Below are 17,294 nucleotides of genomic sequence, written 5' to 3'. Positions count from 1 at the left end.
TGGGTCCGGTATTGCAAGGAAATAATATATATGCAGACGGTGACTTTCTGGGAACTTAAATGCTTCAATTAAATCTCCCTGCCGGTTAAGTCAATTAGACATCTTTAGAACATATCAGCAGAAGAACGAGGATTTTGTTGTTGACTGCTTGTATGCATGCATTTGTTTCAGTAGTATTTGCCGAATCTAGGTTATCTCTTTTATTTAGAATTGTTTTATACCGAGAGAGATGCTAAAGGTGAGAAAAACTGGCAAAGTTTTCTTTCACTTCAAGTGGATGTAGTTCAGTTTTACTTATGATGATAGGATGCCAAAAAATCTTTTAGATCTGTGATTAGAGGATTAAACTGATCTTATCTCAGTTTGTCGCTGGTAAATAGCTTTGGAGGTAAGAAGCATGTTCTGCTGCATCTGGATGGAGCAGATGGTCTGCATTTCCCTTGGTTTCTGGCTTTTCTCCTGTATTAATGAATTGAGTGTGTTGAAAGCAGCATGGCTTATACCATGGCGCTATTGGAGCTGCTGGCATGAGCATCTACCGTGTGTTTTAATAAAATTTACTTAGTCTTCTATGTAGCTTCTAATTATTATTTTAATTATTTTAAATAAACGGTGCTCTTTGGTAAGAGAGACACATGTCAATACAACATATGCATGTTTTGTGTCTGTATCTGTAACAAGTGTCCAGTAAGGAAGGATTTAGTAATTTAACCTTTTGGCGGTCAAATGCATTGCATAATAGGCAGTCTTTATTTGTAAGACAAAGTGAATCGATGTGATGCTGAATTCCTGTAGATGATGGTACACACTTCATGTATAGTACCTGAAGCCCAGATTTTACCTTTAATGTGTGGGGTTTTTTCCCCGTCTACCTTTTGCTTTTATTTATTTTAGGAGAAGGAGAAATCATCAATGTAATACAGGCATGTGATGATATAAGCATCTGTTAATTGTCTCTTATCTTCAGTTTTGATTTCCATCACGCGCATGTGCATGTGTGAATGTACACGTGCGTGCACATATATGTATTTATCTGTCATCCATCCGATTTTATTTAAACCACCTTCTGGCTTTTGAGTTCAGATAATCACTAAAATGGGAAACTTTGTATGATCAGGATGTTTTGTTTGACTTGAGTTCTTCAATAAAGCACAGATTTGAAAACCATGTACAAAATGTTATATAAAAAAGTGCTTAATGTGAATGCTTGGCATAAAATAATCCTGCTGGCTGTCAGTTAAATGCAGAGCATTTTTTCGCAGGCTCCTGAGGTGTCCTGGAGATCTGAAATGTCTTGCAACTTATATTTGTTCCTTAGAGTTTGAAGATAATTCTTGCAGATGCCAGCAGATAGCGATTTTCCATGTACTACAGTGTATGTAGGATAATACATATTTAATTTTCCGCACATCTGTATTCCTTAGTTGCTTTCCTTTAACAGCCTGAAACACATCTGTTTTGAAAATAATCCAATAACCTGATTTTCATTCGTTTGGGCTTGTTTATTTGTTTTTCTTCCAGAAACTGTTTCTGGAAAGTTTGGAAGCTGTGAGTTTTCCAGTCTTTTTTTAAAAACAAACTGTGTGTCTGATCCAAGGTCATAGCTACAGCACAAACTTTCCATACAGATTGTTTTCTTTACAATAGTTGTACTGTAGTTCCTCTATACATACAGTTGCCAAAAAAATATACCTTGAGAAGTAACTCTTTTCTCAAGTCAGTGGAATGGAGTCACCTTACACAGATAATTTTTGCTATAAAAACATAGAAGGGAACAAACTCCTTAGCCCTTAAAGGGTGTGCAGCAGCCAACCTACCCGCTGAAGGAATGCTGCTGGCGTTCACAAGCTCTAAAGGTGGCCACTGTCCTATTTAAAAAAAAATAACCATAAGCCCATCATAATTATTGCGTTATGGATCTGAAATGAATGGCCATCGTTAGCTCATGTGCTTCTCTCTTTTATCATTCCTTGCATCTGTCAAATTTTTCTTCTCACATGTATAGATGTCATCATTTAAAATGTCTGCAGAAGTCTCCTAGGTTGCCTGCCAAGCAGCAAATGTGCCACCCATGTGGGAAGGAAGGAAATGTCAGTCCCAGAGTCTTGAACCTAGACTTTTGAAACAAAACAAGAAAAAACAACCCAGAAAAGAAATAAATTTAGATAGTTCAGCTAACCAACAGTGACTGCTGTCCCCAGAGGCTCCACCAGCAAAAAGGAGGACACATGCTGCTTTGTACTTCTGCGGCTGATCTTCTCTTCGCTATACAGGCACGAGGCAACAGATAGGGACCCCTAACCCTTTCCTGGCTGCTTCTTTGATCAGTCACATCGCTAGTCACAGAAATGAAGGAGTCTCAAGAAATCCTTTTATACTGGAAGTGCTGCAACATCCCAGCAGAGGGAGGAGAAGTGGAGAATCATTAATGCACAACAACTAGCGCTGTTGTCTTGGAGAAGGGAAGAGGCAGCAGCCGCTCCAGAGGCGGGCTGGGGTTAGCAGATGCCCCAGAGGCTTGGCCACAGGTTAGGAGATCTCGATTCTCCCTCTGCCCCGCACCTCCTGTCCCTGTGGGGTGGGTAGGTGGGGACGCAGGTGGGCTTTGGACCCTCAGACTCTGCTGCCTCCAGCAAAGCTCAGGTAGAGGAACACAGTGGCAGAGAAGCAGTGCAGTGATGGTCCTCACAGGAGTGCAGATGCCTAGGGGAGGGGTGGACACAAAAGCTGCTTTTAACTCTTAAATCGTCAAGAGGTCTCCTGAATAAATCCGTTAATCTATGTTTTGCTCCAAGGGTTGTTTGAAAGAAGAACGTAAACTGCTAGGAGTGCTGACACGGCTGGGTTTTTGAAAGGTTTTAATCTTACTGAAATCTGCTGGAATGTGAGTTGTCTCCTGCCTGAAGTGAGCAGGCTGGCTAGCCGGGGTGACGGGGAGCTCTGCGGGCAGAGCTGGCCGGTAATGATCTCCTCCAGCTCCATAATATTCTCTTGACTGGGGAGATCTGGTCTCTCATGAGCACATCTCAAATGCAAATACAGAGTGGCTGAATTCTCTTAAATTAATCTCCATAAGTAAAGAAAGGGATGATGATTTATAAATGTCAGATCTGACTGAGTTTTTAATGCCTGTTCCTCAGGATAACAGCAAGGTATTAAAAATACTTTATTTCTTTAAGCGTATTTGGGCCTTTTCTAATTTATAAAAAGTTTTCAATTAATATTTCTGTATTGTCTTCTATAAACCTAATATAAAAGATTCATTTTCTATTAATTCGAATGTATCAACTAAAAGACATCTACATTGTTTGACACAGTATTTTATTTAGCTCTAATTGAATAATGGGATTTGAAGGTGAGCTAAGACTGTGAGTGACTTGATTGGGTCTGTCTATTTGCGTATTTGATTTCTTTTGCTTTCCCTCCATATACTCTGCTTTTCTGAAATCCAGCACACCAAATGAGATCTCTTGTAAAATGAATCGTTATCAAATCAGAACAGTCACTTCACCGTCCTCAAAATTTCAGCCCCACCTTCTTTCACAGAAAAGCTTTTCTTCTCTTTCAGTTTCTTACCCATTATGGGGAAAAAATCTCCCCACGCTCTCTGGTACATGTGTATCTATATGGACGTGTGTGTGCGTGATGGATATCAAGCTCATTCTTCCACCCAGTGTAGATGAACAATAGCATCTTCTATTTGGAAGCTCTGAGAGATCTGTGGGGTGCTCTTTGAAGTGCTGACAAGGAGCATAGCTGAAGCCAGGGCTGTTATTTTCTTACAAAAAGAAGCTTTATCATAGGGGAAAGTTCTGTAACATTTCATAGAAGTGGACAGAGTAGATTTATACCTAATCGTTCCCATAAATTTATTCTACAGCTGGACTCTACCAATAAGAACGCTTTTTTCTGTCCCTTATAAATCTCATATTTGCTTATCTTGTCGCCAAAATGCAGCAACTGTGATAGCTTGTTTCTTAGCTAGCTGATATCTGATCCATTCAATAATTTTAAGGGGAGGAAGCAGCTGGGCACCTCCTGGGCAGGAAGGTGAAGAAGGAGCTTCAGGCAAAAGCAGGAACCTCAAATTTGAGGGGAAAGGGGGCCTGTGGCAAGGTGCTATGTGGATTGAAACGTTCCAGGTTGGTTATTGAGAGGAGGACCGGGGGAGCTCTGGGTTGGGATGTGTGAGGTGGGCTTTAGGCCAAAGGACTTACACAGCAGGGGAATCCGAGTTGGGTTTAAGGTGACTCCATCTCTTCTCTCTCCGGTGAGGCAGTTTTTGTTAGGGTACTAAACACACAGGTTTCCCCTTGCTCAGTCCTCCAGGCTTTCCTTCTTTGTATCTCCTCATCTCTCCATCTCCCCCTACATCCCATAGTTTTTTGCTGTTAAAAAAAAAAAAAGATACGCCTAATGAGGTACCTTCTGCCCTGAGTCCATCCCTACCTGACATGGAACATCTTCTGCACCTCCTCCCCACCTGGTGCCATGCTTTGGGCTTGGGCACTGACCTTGCTCCTTTGCCTGCTGTTTGTGTGGGGTTGGAGAAAACAGTGAAACTATGCTTGAAAAATGTTAATGGCAAGGAGGGCAGTCATGGAAGAGGAGCATTAGCTGGGAGTTATGGGATGATAGCTTAAAAGGAAGAGGAAAGGGAAAATTTGAGATTAACAGCAAGAAATCTCCTAGGTGGTGAAACTTGTTAGTCAGTGCAGTAACCTCCCCTTCACTTGGCAAATTTAAAATAAGCCTGGACAAAACACCTTAAAGGTCTTTACTCCCCTCCAGCTTCTGTGACTCATGGGCCCGGGGGAATTTTTAGCTCCCTTGGCTGGTTATGGGTATTCCTTCAGACACCTCTGGCTCCTGATGACTCGAGCCAGCGGAGCACTCTGCAGGTTTTTCGTAACTGCTGATAGTCCAAGGCATAAAACCACTCTTCTGCCTAGATTAGTGCTGTGGTGCTTCACTGAAGCAAGAAGTTGTCCGTGCCTGTCAGAGCTGGACTGAAAGCTGTGTTTCCATGCATCATTTTCCCTAGGATATTGTCTTATTTCTCTCTTGCTCTTCACAAAATAGGTATGTCTCCAGAAGACTATTTTTTTCTATCTTTCTGTGCAGTATTTGGTACTGTCATGCTGTTTCTTAATCACTATCTTACTAATGCCTGAGACGGCACAGTCAATTAATTGTAATAAATAACAGTTGCAAGGCTGCTTGGTGAATCAGTGAACATTCAGAACATAATTCCCTTTCAAGCCAACACTTCTTCCAGAGAGGAGAGATGTTTTTCCACGGTTGCTTAAGCCAAGTCAGCAGAGATGCTGATGAGTCTTGTTTGTTGAGATTCCTCTTCTCCCTCCTCGACTGAAGCAACATCCTGGCTTTCTCTTTGAGGGTGACCCATTTGAAAGGCCGAACAGGGAGCTTCAGAGCAGAGACAACATGCTTTTCCAGAAATAACTGGGGGTAGAATATAGCCTTAAATGTGCACAAAAAGTGAAAGCTCAGGTGAGGACCAGTCTCTGCTGGAAAAGCTTTGCCAGTACAGACAGACTTAAGCATCACTTTAATGGAGAGACTGCTGATTTTAACAAGAGTTACTCTGCTGGTGAAATTTGTACTGCTTCTTTGAAACACATAGGCTAACCTGGCCCTGGCCCAGATTTTACTGGTGTAATTGCATCTATGCTAGGTGCTTTGCTAGTGTAAAAAGTCATAGCAAATTGCTTCCATGCCAAATCTTATTATTCTAACGAGCTGCTCGGCAAAGCTGTGCCTGAACACTGGGAAACAGACATGGAAAGTGCACAAGAAATGCTGCAAAAAGACCAGAAACTATAACAAACTCTTACTATATTAAGCAGAGCCATTTTTCTGTGACTTCTAACATGAACTCATTTCTATTTCTGATCTTCCGAAAACTGGGGCAGATGCTGATTTGGGGTAGATTGGTCTAGCTCCGCTGAAAAGAGGATGCTGATTTTTTTATTAGGTACGGACCTGGCACTGAACATATTTTCAAAACATCTTTAAGTGAGTCACTGCACTCAAATGAATATTCAGAAAGAGAGCTGGGTGCCTTTAGCACAGTCCCCAGGGAGAGTCTCTGCGCATTCTCGCAGATAAGAAAACCTCAGGAAATTTGATGTTTCTTTTAGACTCCTAGAACTTGAGGGGGAAAAAATGTTCAAAGGCAGGGAAAATATCTGGAGAACAAAGCTGGAGAAAAACTTCCACAAAACTTCTGAGAAGATCTCATCAGCTCTATGTTGTTGCTTCTGAAACTCATAGTGTATTATAAGACAGTTCAAGCCAGAAAAGCTTTTAGGCATTGATGGATTTTAGTCTCCTAAGGTATTTATTTAATGTTACTTTTACTTTTTTACTTTTTTGGAAAAGCCAGGGCTTTTCCAAAGCAGATTCCAAATAGCACAATATTATTTAACCCTTTCTGGTTTCTTAGTGCTAGTCCCTGAATTCAAGCTTTGCCTCTGTTTAAAAAAAAAAAGCTCCTTTTTTCTAAATCCGTAATTTACTGAAGCTGTAATTCCTTCCCACCACACCAGTAGTTTTATTAGTCCCCAGATGTGGATCCTGTGAGTCTTCCATGTGGACAGCCCCAAGAATGGACCAGCTCGTATCTGTGGTGAAGCTTAGAAACGCTCTGCTGGGGAGGACTGGGAGTTTGCCTCAAGGAGCACGTAGTGCATGTCATGCTCTCTCATCAGCAGCAGCTCTTCCTCCAGATTAGCCTTAGCATCATTGCAAAAGCATTTCTGTAGGAATCTATTGGGGTTTTATAGTCTATTTACATCATTACATATATTATATTTACATCATTGCATAGAGCGTATGTAGTATGTGTGTGTGTATATATATATATACACACAATTTTAGTTCTAAGGCTTTTATTCAATTTTCACCTCTAGTTTCAGAATTTTTTGCATGGACACGGGTATTAAGTAACTTGGGCCTGGAATAAAATGGACAATGTTCCATTTTATAGATATCAATTTAAAGAAAATCTGCTATTCCATCCTGAAAGAAAGGTGGCCATTTTCATCGAATTTACAAGCAAAAAAAGCCAACAGCCTGCTACTCTCAGTTTTTTGCTTTGGCTCTCATAGAGCACAGCCCAGCCACAATTTCCAGTTGTTCCCGTCTCTGCTGACACCATCAGCACAAACCAGAAAGTAAACAAGACATGACAGCGCTTCTGGCTCCAAGTGGGTGAGGACCTGGAGGACGGTTTGCCTGCTCAACGTTCGTGTCAGTGTACCCACTGGCGATCTCGATGCTATTTATACGCCATGCTCTGAACCATGCAGCGTTCAGCCAGCATCTCTCCTCTCGGGAGCTGCTGGACAAAGTCGTTGGGGTGGTCCCAGACTGGCTCCCCACGTTAACACCCCAGCTGGTCTGGGCAAAGTCAGCTCTCGTTTTGGAGAAGGTATGTTCCAATGGTCTCACTTACTGTCATTTCTGTTACACCTTTGCATGAAAGCGATTATCTTGCCGTTAGGGCTCTGCCATGTGCGTTGTCATGGCAGTCTTTTAGCTTCTCAGATTACTCAGCAGCAGCAATATTTGCCTCACAGGAGGAATATCACGTACTGGAATATTGGGAGTGCTTGAGACCCTTGTTTTAGGGCACTGTCTAACCATTGTAATATATGCAATGATTAAATTGAAGCGTTGCCCAAACTGATAGTTGAGTCGATTGACTTTCTCACTGATAATCTCTTCTGTACCCTTCACGTCCAGGCAATCTCTGCCTGGACCAGGGATGGACAGATGAAAAGGGCATGCCTGGTGGGTGTGCTCGGTGCCTGATAAAATCAACTGTGACAGGGAAGACAGACATTAATAATACAGGCTGAGTTCATTGTTTTAATTGAGACTTACGATATCTCCCATATCCAATTAAAAGCTTGGTAGAGTCCCAACAGCCAGAGTTCAGTTGATGGAATTGCAAATCAGCTAGGACCACTGAGCTGACAGCCTTCATCAGCATTGTCCCGTCATCCTTGGGAATTTGTTTGAAAGACAGTCTAGCCAACAGAACTGTACCTTTGAGCACCCACACAGTACAAATGCTGGGTGTGTGCCATTTATTCAGTCCCTGGTCGGCTTGGTCTCCTCCCCAGGCACCAGCAAGGCTTCTACCCAGAGCATAGGACTCTGGTAGCCCAAGAGGGTAGATCAGCAGTGATTTTTTCCATCCTTTTTCAAGTTGATGTATTTCATCCCAACACAGGTGGCAGTGCCTGGATTTTCCGAAACCCATTATTCTCACCAGCAGTTCAGCGTGGAGGGCCATGGAAGAAGCTACGCTGCTCTGTACAGAGCAGGGCTCCTGATGGAGCGGGCGTTCAGGGACACCGTGGCAGCAGCCTCTCAACAGGGAAGGCTTTTTTGTACACTGTCACAGACTTCTGTTTTCTGTGTTTGGTGTTGATTTTGCATATCCATAGTTTGTCAGATCCAGCCTTGCTTTCTCCCAGGAGTGGCTTTGCTAAAGCTCTGCTGATCCATCGTGTTCTTTCACATGATGTTTGCACAGCTCTTTGCTGATATTTCCTCATTCTCTTCCTCCCTGCCTTGACAAGTGATATAATGTAAATCTCCCAGTTACGAATACTAATGATCTGCTGGCTCATTCTTGGTTTTCAAATAGCAATCAAGGCTAGCTGAACGTCTGCCTAGTAAAAACCAAAAGCGTAAAGAATAAGTGGAGTTACGAGATACATGGGTAACTAACTTCAACAGTGACCTTTACAGAGCCTGAGAAATAATGGTGGGAGATCTGCTTGAGGAGTTCACAGCTTGTGGTATAATCTGTTGTCAGAGCCACCGGATCATTTTTAATTTGGTTCTCCTAAAACTTTGTCTCTTTTTCTAAGAAATATTTTAATTACATGCAAAACAAAAATGAAATTCTCTAACACTTACAGTTATTAATCACAGAAGTTAAGCTGTTTTTCCCTGTGTATAAGAAAACGTCTTTCAAGGCTGAACAAAAACCTGTCCTCCTACATAAGATCACAGTAGTTGAATGTTTATTATACCTTGCTGATGTTGCAGGAGAGTTCAAAATAGAAATGCCTAGGTGTAAGCCCAATATGGGGCTCTCCTCTCACCTCAGACTTGCAGGACAGCTTAGTAATAGGATTTTATGTAGTTTTTGAAGCAGGTATTTTCCTTTAAAATTATCTAGATTTTTCTTTTAAATTGAATATTTCCCTTGGAATTTTACAAATTAAGATTAAACCAGTTTATCTTGCTCTCCTGCTCACCCATTTTCCACATTCTTAAAAAATCACTTGCAGTTGAAGCCTTATGGAAAGAGAGAGAAAAAGATTTTTGGGGCAGGAGTGAGAATGGAAGGGTTGGGAGATATAAAGCCACAGCTGACAATCCTGCTCTCTCACATTTTATAAGACAGTAAAATCTGCATATGGCAGATGCTCTTTTTATAAGGGGAAAGAAACCCCTTGTAATTTAAGTCAGGATCTCTGGGATTCTGCTGGGTGTGTTTTCAGAAGTTTTTCTGGAAAGCATGTTTTAGTTTTGAAAGCAAGCAAGTCGCTTGGCAGATTTTTAGAATGGGGAATTAAATATAAAAATCAGAATGCTGTATTAAACAGTGTCGTGTAATAAATGCAGTATTGTTTGCAGGTGCTGGCTCTTGAACTAGCAAAGGGATGCAAACGTGTTTCTTTTTAGCATGCTGGCAGGTCCCACTCTGCAGGATGAAACAGGATTAGAGGCTGTTCTGACCTCAGAAGACCAATTTTTCACTATTTTCTGGCATCACTTACTGTGTCTGATTTCATTTCCAGAGGTGGTGTGTATTCAGACCAGCGCAGGGTTAGCCGTCCAGTTCCGCTCCATGGCAGTGGGAAGATTAACACTCCAGCATCACTGAGCTCTGGGAAAGGACAGCAAAAACCCAAAAAGTTTAGAAACCCCAAAAGAGGCTTCAGAGCTGATCCCGCGGGGTTGTGTGCACCGGGGACGGAAGGACATTATGGCCTTTGGGCCTCCTAATTAATATTGCCAGAGAACCTCCCTATTGCGTGTCAGATAAAGGACGAAGCAAGTTAGAGCATTATGGAACATAGAAAAACCTACCCTCAGCTTTTAATTTGTTCTCAGTTTGCAATCAGGATAATGGATACGAAAGAGTAATTTGGATGAGACCGTGTAAAGCTGAGCAGGCTCTGGGTAAATCTTCTAACAGAGAAGTTAATTTCTTAACTGATGATATGGAAAGGCATTTCAGTATTTGGATGAAGCCTGGGTGCATGGGACGAGAGAGCAGTGCTAATGATGCTGAGACAATGATCCTGAAGGGCAAAATCAATCTTGATCTTGTGAAGGGTGACCAATACATGCAGTGTTGGTAGGCAAGAGGAAAGTCTGGCTTGCCCTTGTCATTTTTAAGTTGATGAGTCATGTAAACTTCTCTGAGGGGTGAGCTGAGAGCCAGGATAATGTCAGGGGAACTGGCTGTAGCAGAAAGGTAATATTTTTTGTATCTAGGTGGATAATTGTTATTAGAAACGTAAGAGAAACTGAGCTCATTAAAAAAATTCATAATAATAAAATAAAAATTAAAATGAAGGGAAGCAAAAGGTTGGCGTGGCAGATCTGGGATGTGGTAGAGCCTGCAGAAGAGTTCCTAGGGAGAGTCAGGAGGAGGTGGAAACGTGCAGACCATGGTGGGGAGCAAGATGCCAAGGAGGAGGGGTGTTCCCTGCTAAAACAACAGCCAGGTAGAGACCGGGCACCTGAGGTTCGGTGGGTATCAGCACTGGAGACGGACCTGGAGAGGCCGGGATAGGACCCCACCATCTGGGCAAAGCATTAGAAACGCTTCAGCAAATGGCGTCTTCAGTGAATTTGATGAATTAAAATCAGCAAGTGGAGAAGCACAGGATAGTATTGTTCTTTTTATTCAGCAAAAATACTAATGTGTCGGAATTTGTTCGTGTTCTGCCTAAAGAAAGAAGTTAAAATGTCAGCATTTCAAGGAACAAGACAAAATTCCCCCTCCTTTACAATCCGAAATACTAAAAAAAAAAAAAATCTCTTATAAAACTGAAAAAAAGATTATTTTTTGCTCAAACTTTTCAACTGTCTTTTTTTTTTTCCCCCTTAACAGAAATTTTGACAGATATTTTAAATAAGTGTTTTGGGGGGAATGTTCCTTTGCCAAAAAAAAAAAAGATGGTGACTGAAAGGAAGCTGTTTTTTTTCCCCCTGAAAAAGTTCTGTTAGTCTGCAGGCATTAAAGCACAGCGTTTTGCTTGAGGATATTAGAATGAGCTTATTCTGGGAAGGGAAAGCTGCCAAAGACCTGGAAAAAAACACAAGGCTGAGGAAGAAAGCCAAGAGGATGTGGGTAACGGAGAGGAAGGTGTGAAAAATCTCTTTGTGGTGAGAGGAAAAAAGAAAATGGAGATTACAGCTGCTGACAGTCTTGTCATCGTTTGCTTTGTAGCAGTCAGCTGGAGCTGTGGGGAGAAGGGCGCTGGTGGAGCACATGGCACCTTCAAAAGGTGCGTGGGAGCGGGTGCGGACGGCACCTGTGCCAGCGCTGGGAGAGCGTGACGCTTCGCACCATCACGCTTTCCCCAGGGATGCTCGGCAGCGCGGGGCTAGAGGCGATTATAAGCCCAGCTTAGCCCAGGCACGCGTGTGTATTACTTGGTGAATTCAAGAGTAACTTTCCGGACTAATACAGCAATCTCCCTTACCGCTGCTTCGTGGGCAGCAAGCGCCCCGGAGGCTGCAGACCTTCCCATAGCCAGCACTGAGACGTGGTCTGCATTGCTGGGTGCTGCTCTGGGTTGTCACTTGTCTGAGGTAAGTGCCACCGGGATCCAGCTGCTAGTTAGATCAGCGGCGCGGGGGATGCTCGCCACCTCGGTCAGGCTGCCTCACGTGTTGCTATTTATACCCAGAGCCCTGCGTGGATGTCAGGCACGCGCGTTCCAACCAGCTCCTTCTCCCTTCGGCTCCACGCTGATCCGACCAGGCCGTGCAACGTGCGTGAGGTTACTGCCTGCTCTGGTACCCGCTCTGTAACTCTGGAGAACCGAGTGACTTAAGCCTAAAGCATTTTTATTACATTTCACTCCAAATTTTGTTTCTTTATGATCACCAGTTACTGATTTTTTTTGTCAGCCTGTCTATTCTGTGTAGAGGCTTGAAGACTTTTATGCTGGCTAAGGAAGTAATGACTTTCTCTGCAAAGAATCCTGTGGTTTCCTACAGCGGGAACTCTATCAGAATAAAATCAGAAGCAGCTAATGGTGGCTGCAGGATTTGTAACAAGCATGTGAGCTGGGATCGAAAGCACTGTTGGTTTTTTTCTTCTTAGCTTTGAATTTTTTTCCTGGTTCAGTGGATTCTTGTTTCCATTTACTAGATTCATTTGGATTTTCAATATGTAGCATTAGTCTGAAGAGAATAATTTCCTTTTAGAGTTATTCTGAACTGGAAAGCCCCAGAGTGCCTTTGCAGTATTTCTGTGTAGCACTGGTATTTTTGCCTGGCAGGACTCCCTCCGCCCGAGGTGAAATCTTGCAGCCCCCTACGCATTTCACACAGTACCTTATGGAGGGGAGGGCAAAGCAGAAGACATTTTAAATTGAGAGGTGAACTCTTGCACGGTCACTGCAAAAGCCTCGCCTCATGGCTAAAATCCTGCCCAGGCGGAGGGATGCCGAGAGGCGGGAGAAGGGCTGCGACCTGCCACTGCTCCGCTGCCCCACGGTCTGGGAGCAGAGCCCCCCCAGACCTGGTTCTGCTGCTCCGGGCCGCTCAGGATGAAGAGCTCCCGTTCCCCAGAGGTCTGCAAGAGTCTTGGCAGCTAAATCTTTCTTCCTTTCCTGCTGTGATAAAGGGAAGCTTCGAGCAACTGCACATGGTGCCTTTGAAGAAGAGGAATTCTGCCTTGTTTAGACACATTGATATTGATGTCTGTGAAATAGTTGGGTCATTTTCTGTAATTTTCCTTTCTGCTACTGTCTTCCAGGTGCACACGTTCAGGGGCCCGCACTGGTGTGAATACTGCGCCAACTTTATGTGGGGCCTCATTGCTCAGGGAGTAAAATGTGCAGGTAACCGTCATTCAGTCTTCTTTTCCTGAGACAGTCCTAATGTTGTAACTATTTAATGTGCTGCCTGCTCCACCGCCACACCGTGTGGCAAGGGTCTGATCTGACCCCGGTTAAAACTGAAGCCGGAAACGTGTCCGCTCTGCTGCCGATGGTTTCGGGTGCCTGTTTCACTAACATCACTGCGGCCACGCAGAGCACCTCTAAAGCGCTCACTGGGGAAATGATATTTCAGGGATGGGGTTTTTGCTCCTCTCAGAATAGAGGAGAAAATAGACAGACGCATTTGTTTCTTTTATAACGCTTGTATGTATTAGTAGGTGTGAGAAACTCGCTGAGGGTTAGGTGTGAGAAACTCACTGAGGGTCTCGATGTGCCAGGTGGGCGATCGGCAAATTTCACGCTGCTGCTGTGAAACAGGCATTCAGCTTAATTTTACGTATAAGCCAGCAGACTCCCAGTGTGCCATAGACCCGAAGTCGTGTCCCCTACTTGCAAACTTAAAAGAAAGTAAGAAACGGGATGATGAATAAGGGATGCGTACTGAAATGTTACATAAACATTCAGGTGCTGGTAGAAATGTATTACACGCATGGGTGTCACTGCAGGCATTTCTGGGATTAAGCCTCTCTGAAGTAAAACAATTTGACAGTTTTATTGATATGATTCTTCTGAAAAGAAAGGACAGTCAGCTTTTTTCAAAGGCAAAAAGGATCAAAGTGATCAAAATAATTTACTGTATTTAAAAAGTATTTTATGACATTCTAGCAGGCAACCACATTTATAAAAATGGTGCAAAGAAATGTTGATGTATGAAGACCTGCATATGTTGCCCTGGAAACTGAATTTTCAAGCTAATTTAAGAAAATCTGCTCTGTCTAAAGCTTTCTGAAATCTTGTCTCAAGCAAATAAGAGGGCTTTTTATCACAGAACTGCAAAATAATGTAAAACTTAAAATAATTTATAGCCAAATGTGATTTAAATATTTTAAAATCCTTCCTCCCTAATTATTTGAATGCAATATTCTGTCGTGATCGATATACTCTGCACTGTCCACGATATATTAGAGAGCGCAGCTCTGTTTTAAATAATGATTATGTAAAAATGGCGTTTTCTTTCTCAGCATTTTCCCCCTACTAAGTATTTAGGGCTGCAGCCATGTCCTTCACTTATGAGTGAAGATTGTTAGTAGTTTTTACTGCTGTTGATTTTGCACAGGGTGTACAGTGCTAGAAGAGAAAGAGGAAGCCTGATTTTGAATTTTCTTGAATTGTTTTCTGATTACAGTATTCATTTTTTGGTGACACGTGAGCCAGTAAGTGTGCCATCTTCCTTCCTTGCATGAAGTAGCTTCCTCGGTTGTGGCATTTAGGAGGAATACCAAGTATTTTCAGATTTATGTTAAGTACATTTGATCCAGAAGATCAATAAAAACGAACAGTATGAAGGCTCACAATGCTACATAGCACTGTGGAATGAACAGACAATATGCTTTTAGAATTAAACCCCAAGTGCTTATGATTTTGTACAGTTGTGGTTTGGTTTTGGTGGTTTGTTTTTTGGTTTTTTTTTTGTAACTAAAGTAGAGCTTATTTTCTGGTTTTATGCAGATTTTTCTAGATTACGAGTTTCCAAAAACTTCCAAAGTCTGGTTTTCTTTCCTCCTTACGGGGATGGTAATAAGTACTGCATGTCTTGCAGTGCAGAGGAACATATGTGTATTAGATTACTTCATAGGTTCGGAAACTATAATTAGGGCTTTCTGTCTTCTGTAAGGCTTCATATTGGTGTCGGTAGCTTCCAGTAATTTCGATGATCTTATTTATATTTTAAAATCCCATGTTGTATGACTGCACTTGCTTGCTGAAGCACGAGGGAGGGGCTGGGGCGGGGGGAGGCTGAGGTTTCTCAGGCCACGCTCAGGGTCGTTGGGCACGACCAGGCGAGCTGTCGACGTGCGGCATCGCCAGCCGGGCTGCAGGGAGGAGCAGGTGAGGAGCCGTGCGGCGGCGAGGCTGCCGAGCAGCGCTTCCTCAGCCTGGCAGGTCTGGCTGCCGCAGCGTGCCCTGCCCGGCTTGCTTGGGGTTGAGGAGCACGGGGTTAGGGCTTTCCCAAGGGCGCGGGTTGCAGCCAGCCCACTGCGCTTGTCCGCCCCTCACCGCAAGGCTCGCATTTAGCCACCAGCCAACCTCAGCAATAGCTGACAGAGAACTACGGGCCTCCCAGATGATTTTATTCTCATAAATTTCATAGAAATCAGTGGCTGGGTGGAGGAGAGGGGCTCCAGGCACAGCCCCACAGAGGTGGACGTGGCAGGACAGGCTCAGCAGTTCCCTGGTCTGCCTTGTGCTGCCTTCAGCTACGGGTTCCTGTCGTCAGGCAGCAGGGGGGCTGGAGCTGCTGTGGTGGAGGGATGTACAGGACATTGGCAAGAATAAAAATGGCAACAAGGTAAGAAACAGCTATTCACAGTAGGATTTTTTGCTTTGGGTTTTGTTCTGTCTTTTTGCAAATCAGCGGAGGAGGGCTGGCTCATCGGCGTGGCTTAGCCTGCGTTTTGGGGTTTGAATGTTGGTTGTTTGGTGAGGGTTCATTTGGCTGGATTTTTTAATTTGCTTTAGTCCTCTGTTGTTTCATGCAAACAGTTAAGCTTCTCGGTTTCTTTCTGTGCCTCATCTGCAGCAGTGTCTACCTGCTCCTGTCAGCTGAGGCTGTACAAGCCATCAGAGCCAGAAGCTGTACCGATCTAGGAATAGATTTAAAAGTGATCATTTTGCTTCTGAACTGAGCCATTTTAATATGGAAACAATAAGGCACAGTAAACAAGGAGCCGCATGAGGCCATTGCTTTTCAGAGTAGGTTCGTACTTCAAAAAAAATTACAGCTTTTAGCAGGAGGCGGCCCACTTGCATTCAGATGGGGTTCAATGCCGCTCCAGGGAAATCCACAAAGTCTGTTTTGTGGTCTGTATAATCATTTTATTGAGAATACCTATGAGCAAAACTGCACTGATCATACGTAATTTTATACTTTTTAAAGCATGTGCTTTTTATAGCAAACAGTTGCACATCTCAAGAGGACTCTGTTTGCTGTACCAAAGTGATAAGTTTAACAAATACAAATGGATTACTGCATGGGCTACTCTCAACCATTTTAAATCCTCTACTCTGCAGAAGCACAAAAACATGCAAGAGGAGAAGTGTGGGACAGTCCAAGACTGGACAACACCGATATATGTCATCCATTTCAGAAAAGAGGAGGAGCAGGAGGAAAAAGTGGAGCTTATTTCTAATGGCTGATAGATTAGTTTTTGTTACACAAACAAGCCAATCCTTTGAAAAATAATAAACCAGAACCAAACATTCATAACTACACATGCCATAGCAACCAGCGAGGATGCCTTAGCAACTTGAACTGCCTCGACTCATGCTTTGGTGCAGTCCGGCATGACTGAATGTGTCCCTCTCCACCAAAGTACAGCCTTGAGTGTGTTCAGTATCTTGTCAGGTACGCTCATGTATGATTGACCCCTGGAAGGTGGGTTCTCCCTAGCTTATCCATGTTCAGGTTTTATGGCAGACAAAGGAGGAGGAGTACGTCTTTTCCCTTCCATAAAAATGAGAGGTAAAAGTAGGCACCGTGTTTGCTGCCTGAAGGGTGGATATTGGTTGAAGTAAGATATTGGCTGTCATGTTGACTACAAAGGTTTCGGGATTAATGCAAGCCACCCAAGATGGGAAGACTTTATTGTCTTTCAAAATTAAAACCTGGGGTGATGTCCAGGATTTGGATCCTGTAGGAAATGAATTGGTGAACTTAGTCTGACTTCTGCTGGTGGTATATCCAGAGCAAAACAGGAATAATTTATTTTTCCTTAAATTTTATTCTCTGACATTTGAACTTTATTTCATCAACAACTTTAAGACAGGTTTGCTTCCTTAGAGTGAATCCTTATAATAGACATCTGTCCTACTGCCTCGGAGGGTCATGCTTCCAATTTTTGCATCCTAGCCACAGGCCCTTAAAATTTTTGTGAGATGAAGACTCATCTGTATGCAAGGAATTTGCCTTTTCTGACGGCATGCTCCATCTCCAGTGTGCTTTCCTGCAGGTTTTTGCCATCAGTAGAAAGGACTGAAGAAGTGTTTGAAATTATAATG

General features: G+C 43.1%; 1 protein-coding gene across 5 annotated transcripts in view; it reads left to right on the top strand.

Annotated features, from left to right (window-relative positions):
• Positions 1-17,294, top strand: part of CHN1 (chimerin 1) — a 105,904-nt gene that overhangs the window by 73,679 nt on the left and 14,931 nt on the right. For all 5 annotated transcript variants that reach the window (XM_072874894.1, XM_072874893.1, XM_072874897.1 and 2 more), the window contains one exon: positions 13,052-13,136. In XM_072874894.1, coding sequence (XP_072730995.1) covers positions 13,052-13,136 — 85 coding nt within the window. The remainder of the gene's footprint in view (positions 1-13,051; positions 13,137-17,294) is intronic.

This window comes from Ciconia boyciana, chromosome 10, assembly GCF_034638445.1.
Source record: "Ciconia boyciana chromosome 10, ASM3463844v1, whole genome shotgun sequence".
Taxonomy (NCBI): domain Eukaryota; kingdom Metazoa; phylum Chordata; class Aves; order Ciconiiformes; family Ciconiidae; genus Ciconia; species Ciconia boyciana.
Note: the sequence above shows the minus strand (reverse complement) of the source record. Positions and strands in the feature narration are given on the sequence as shown.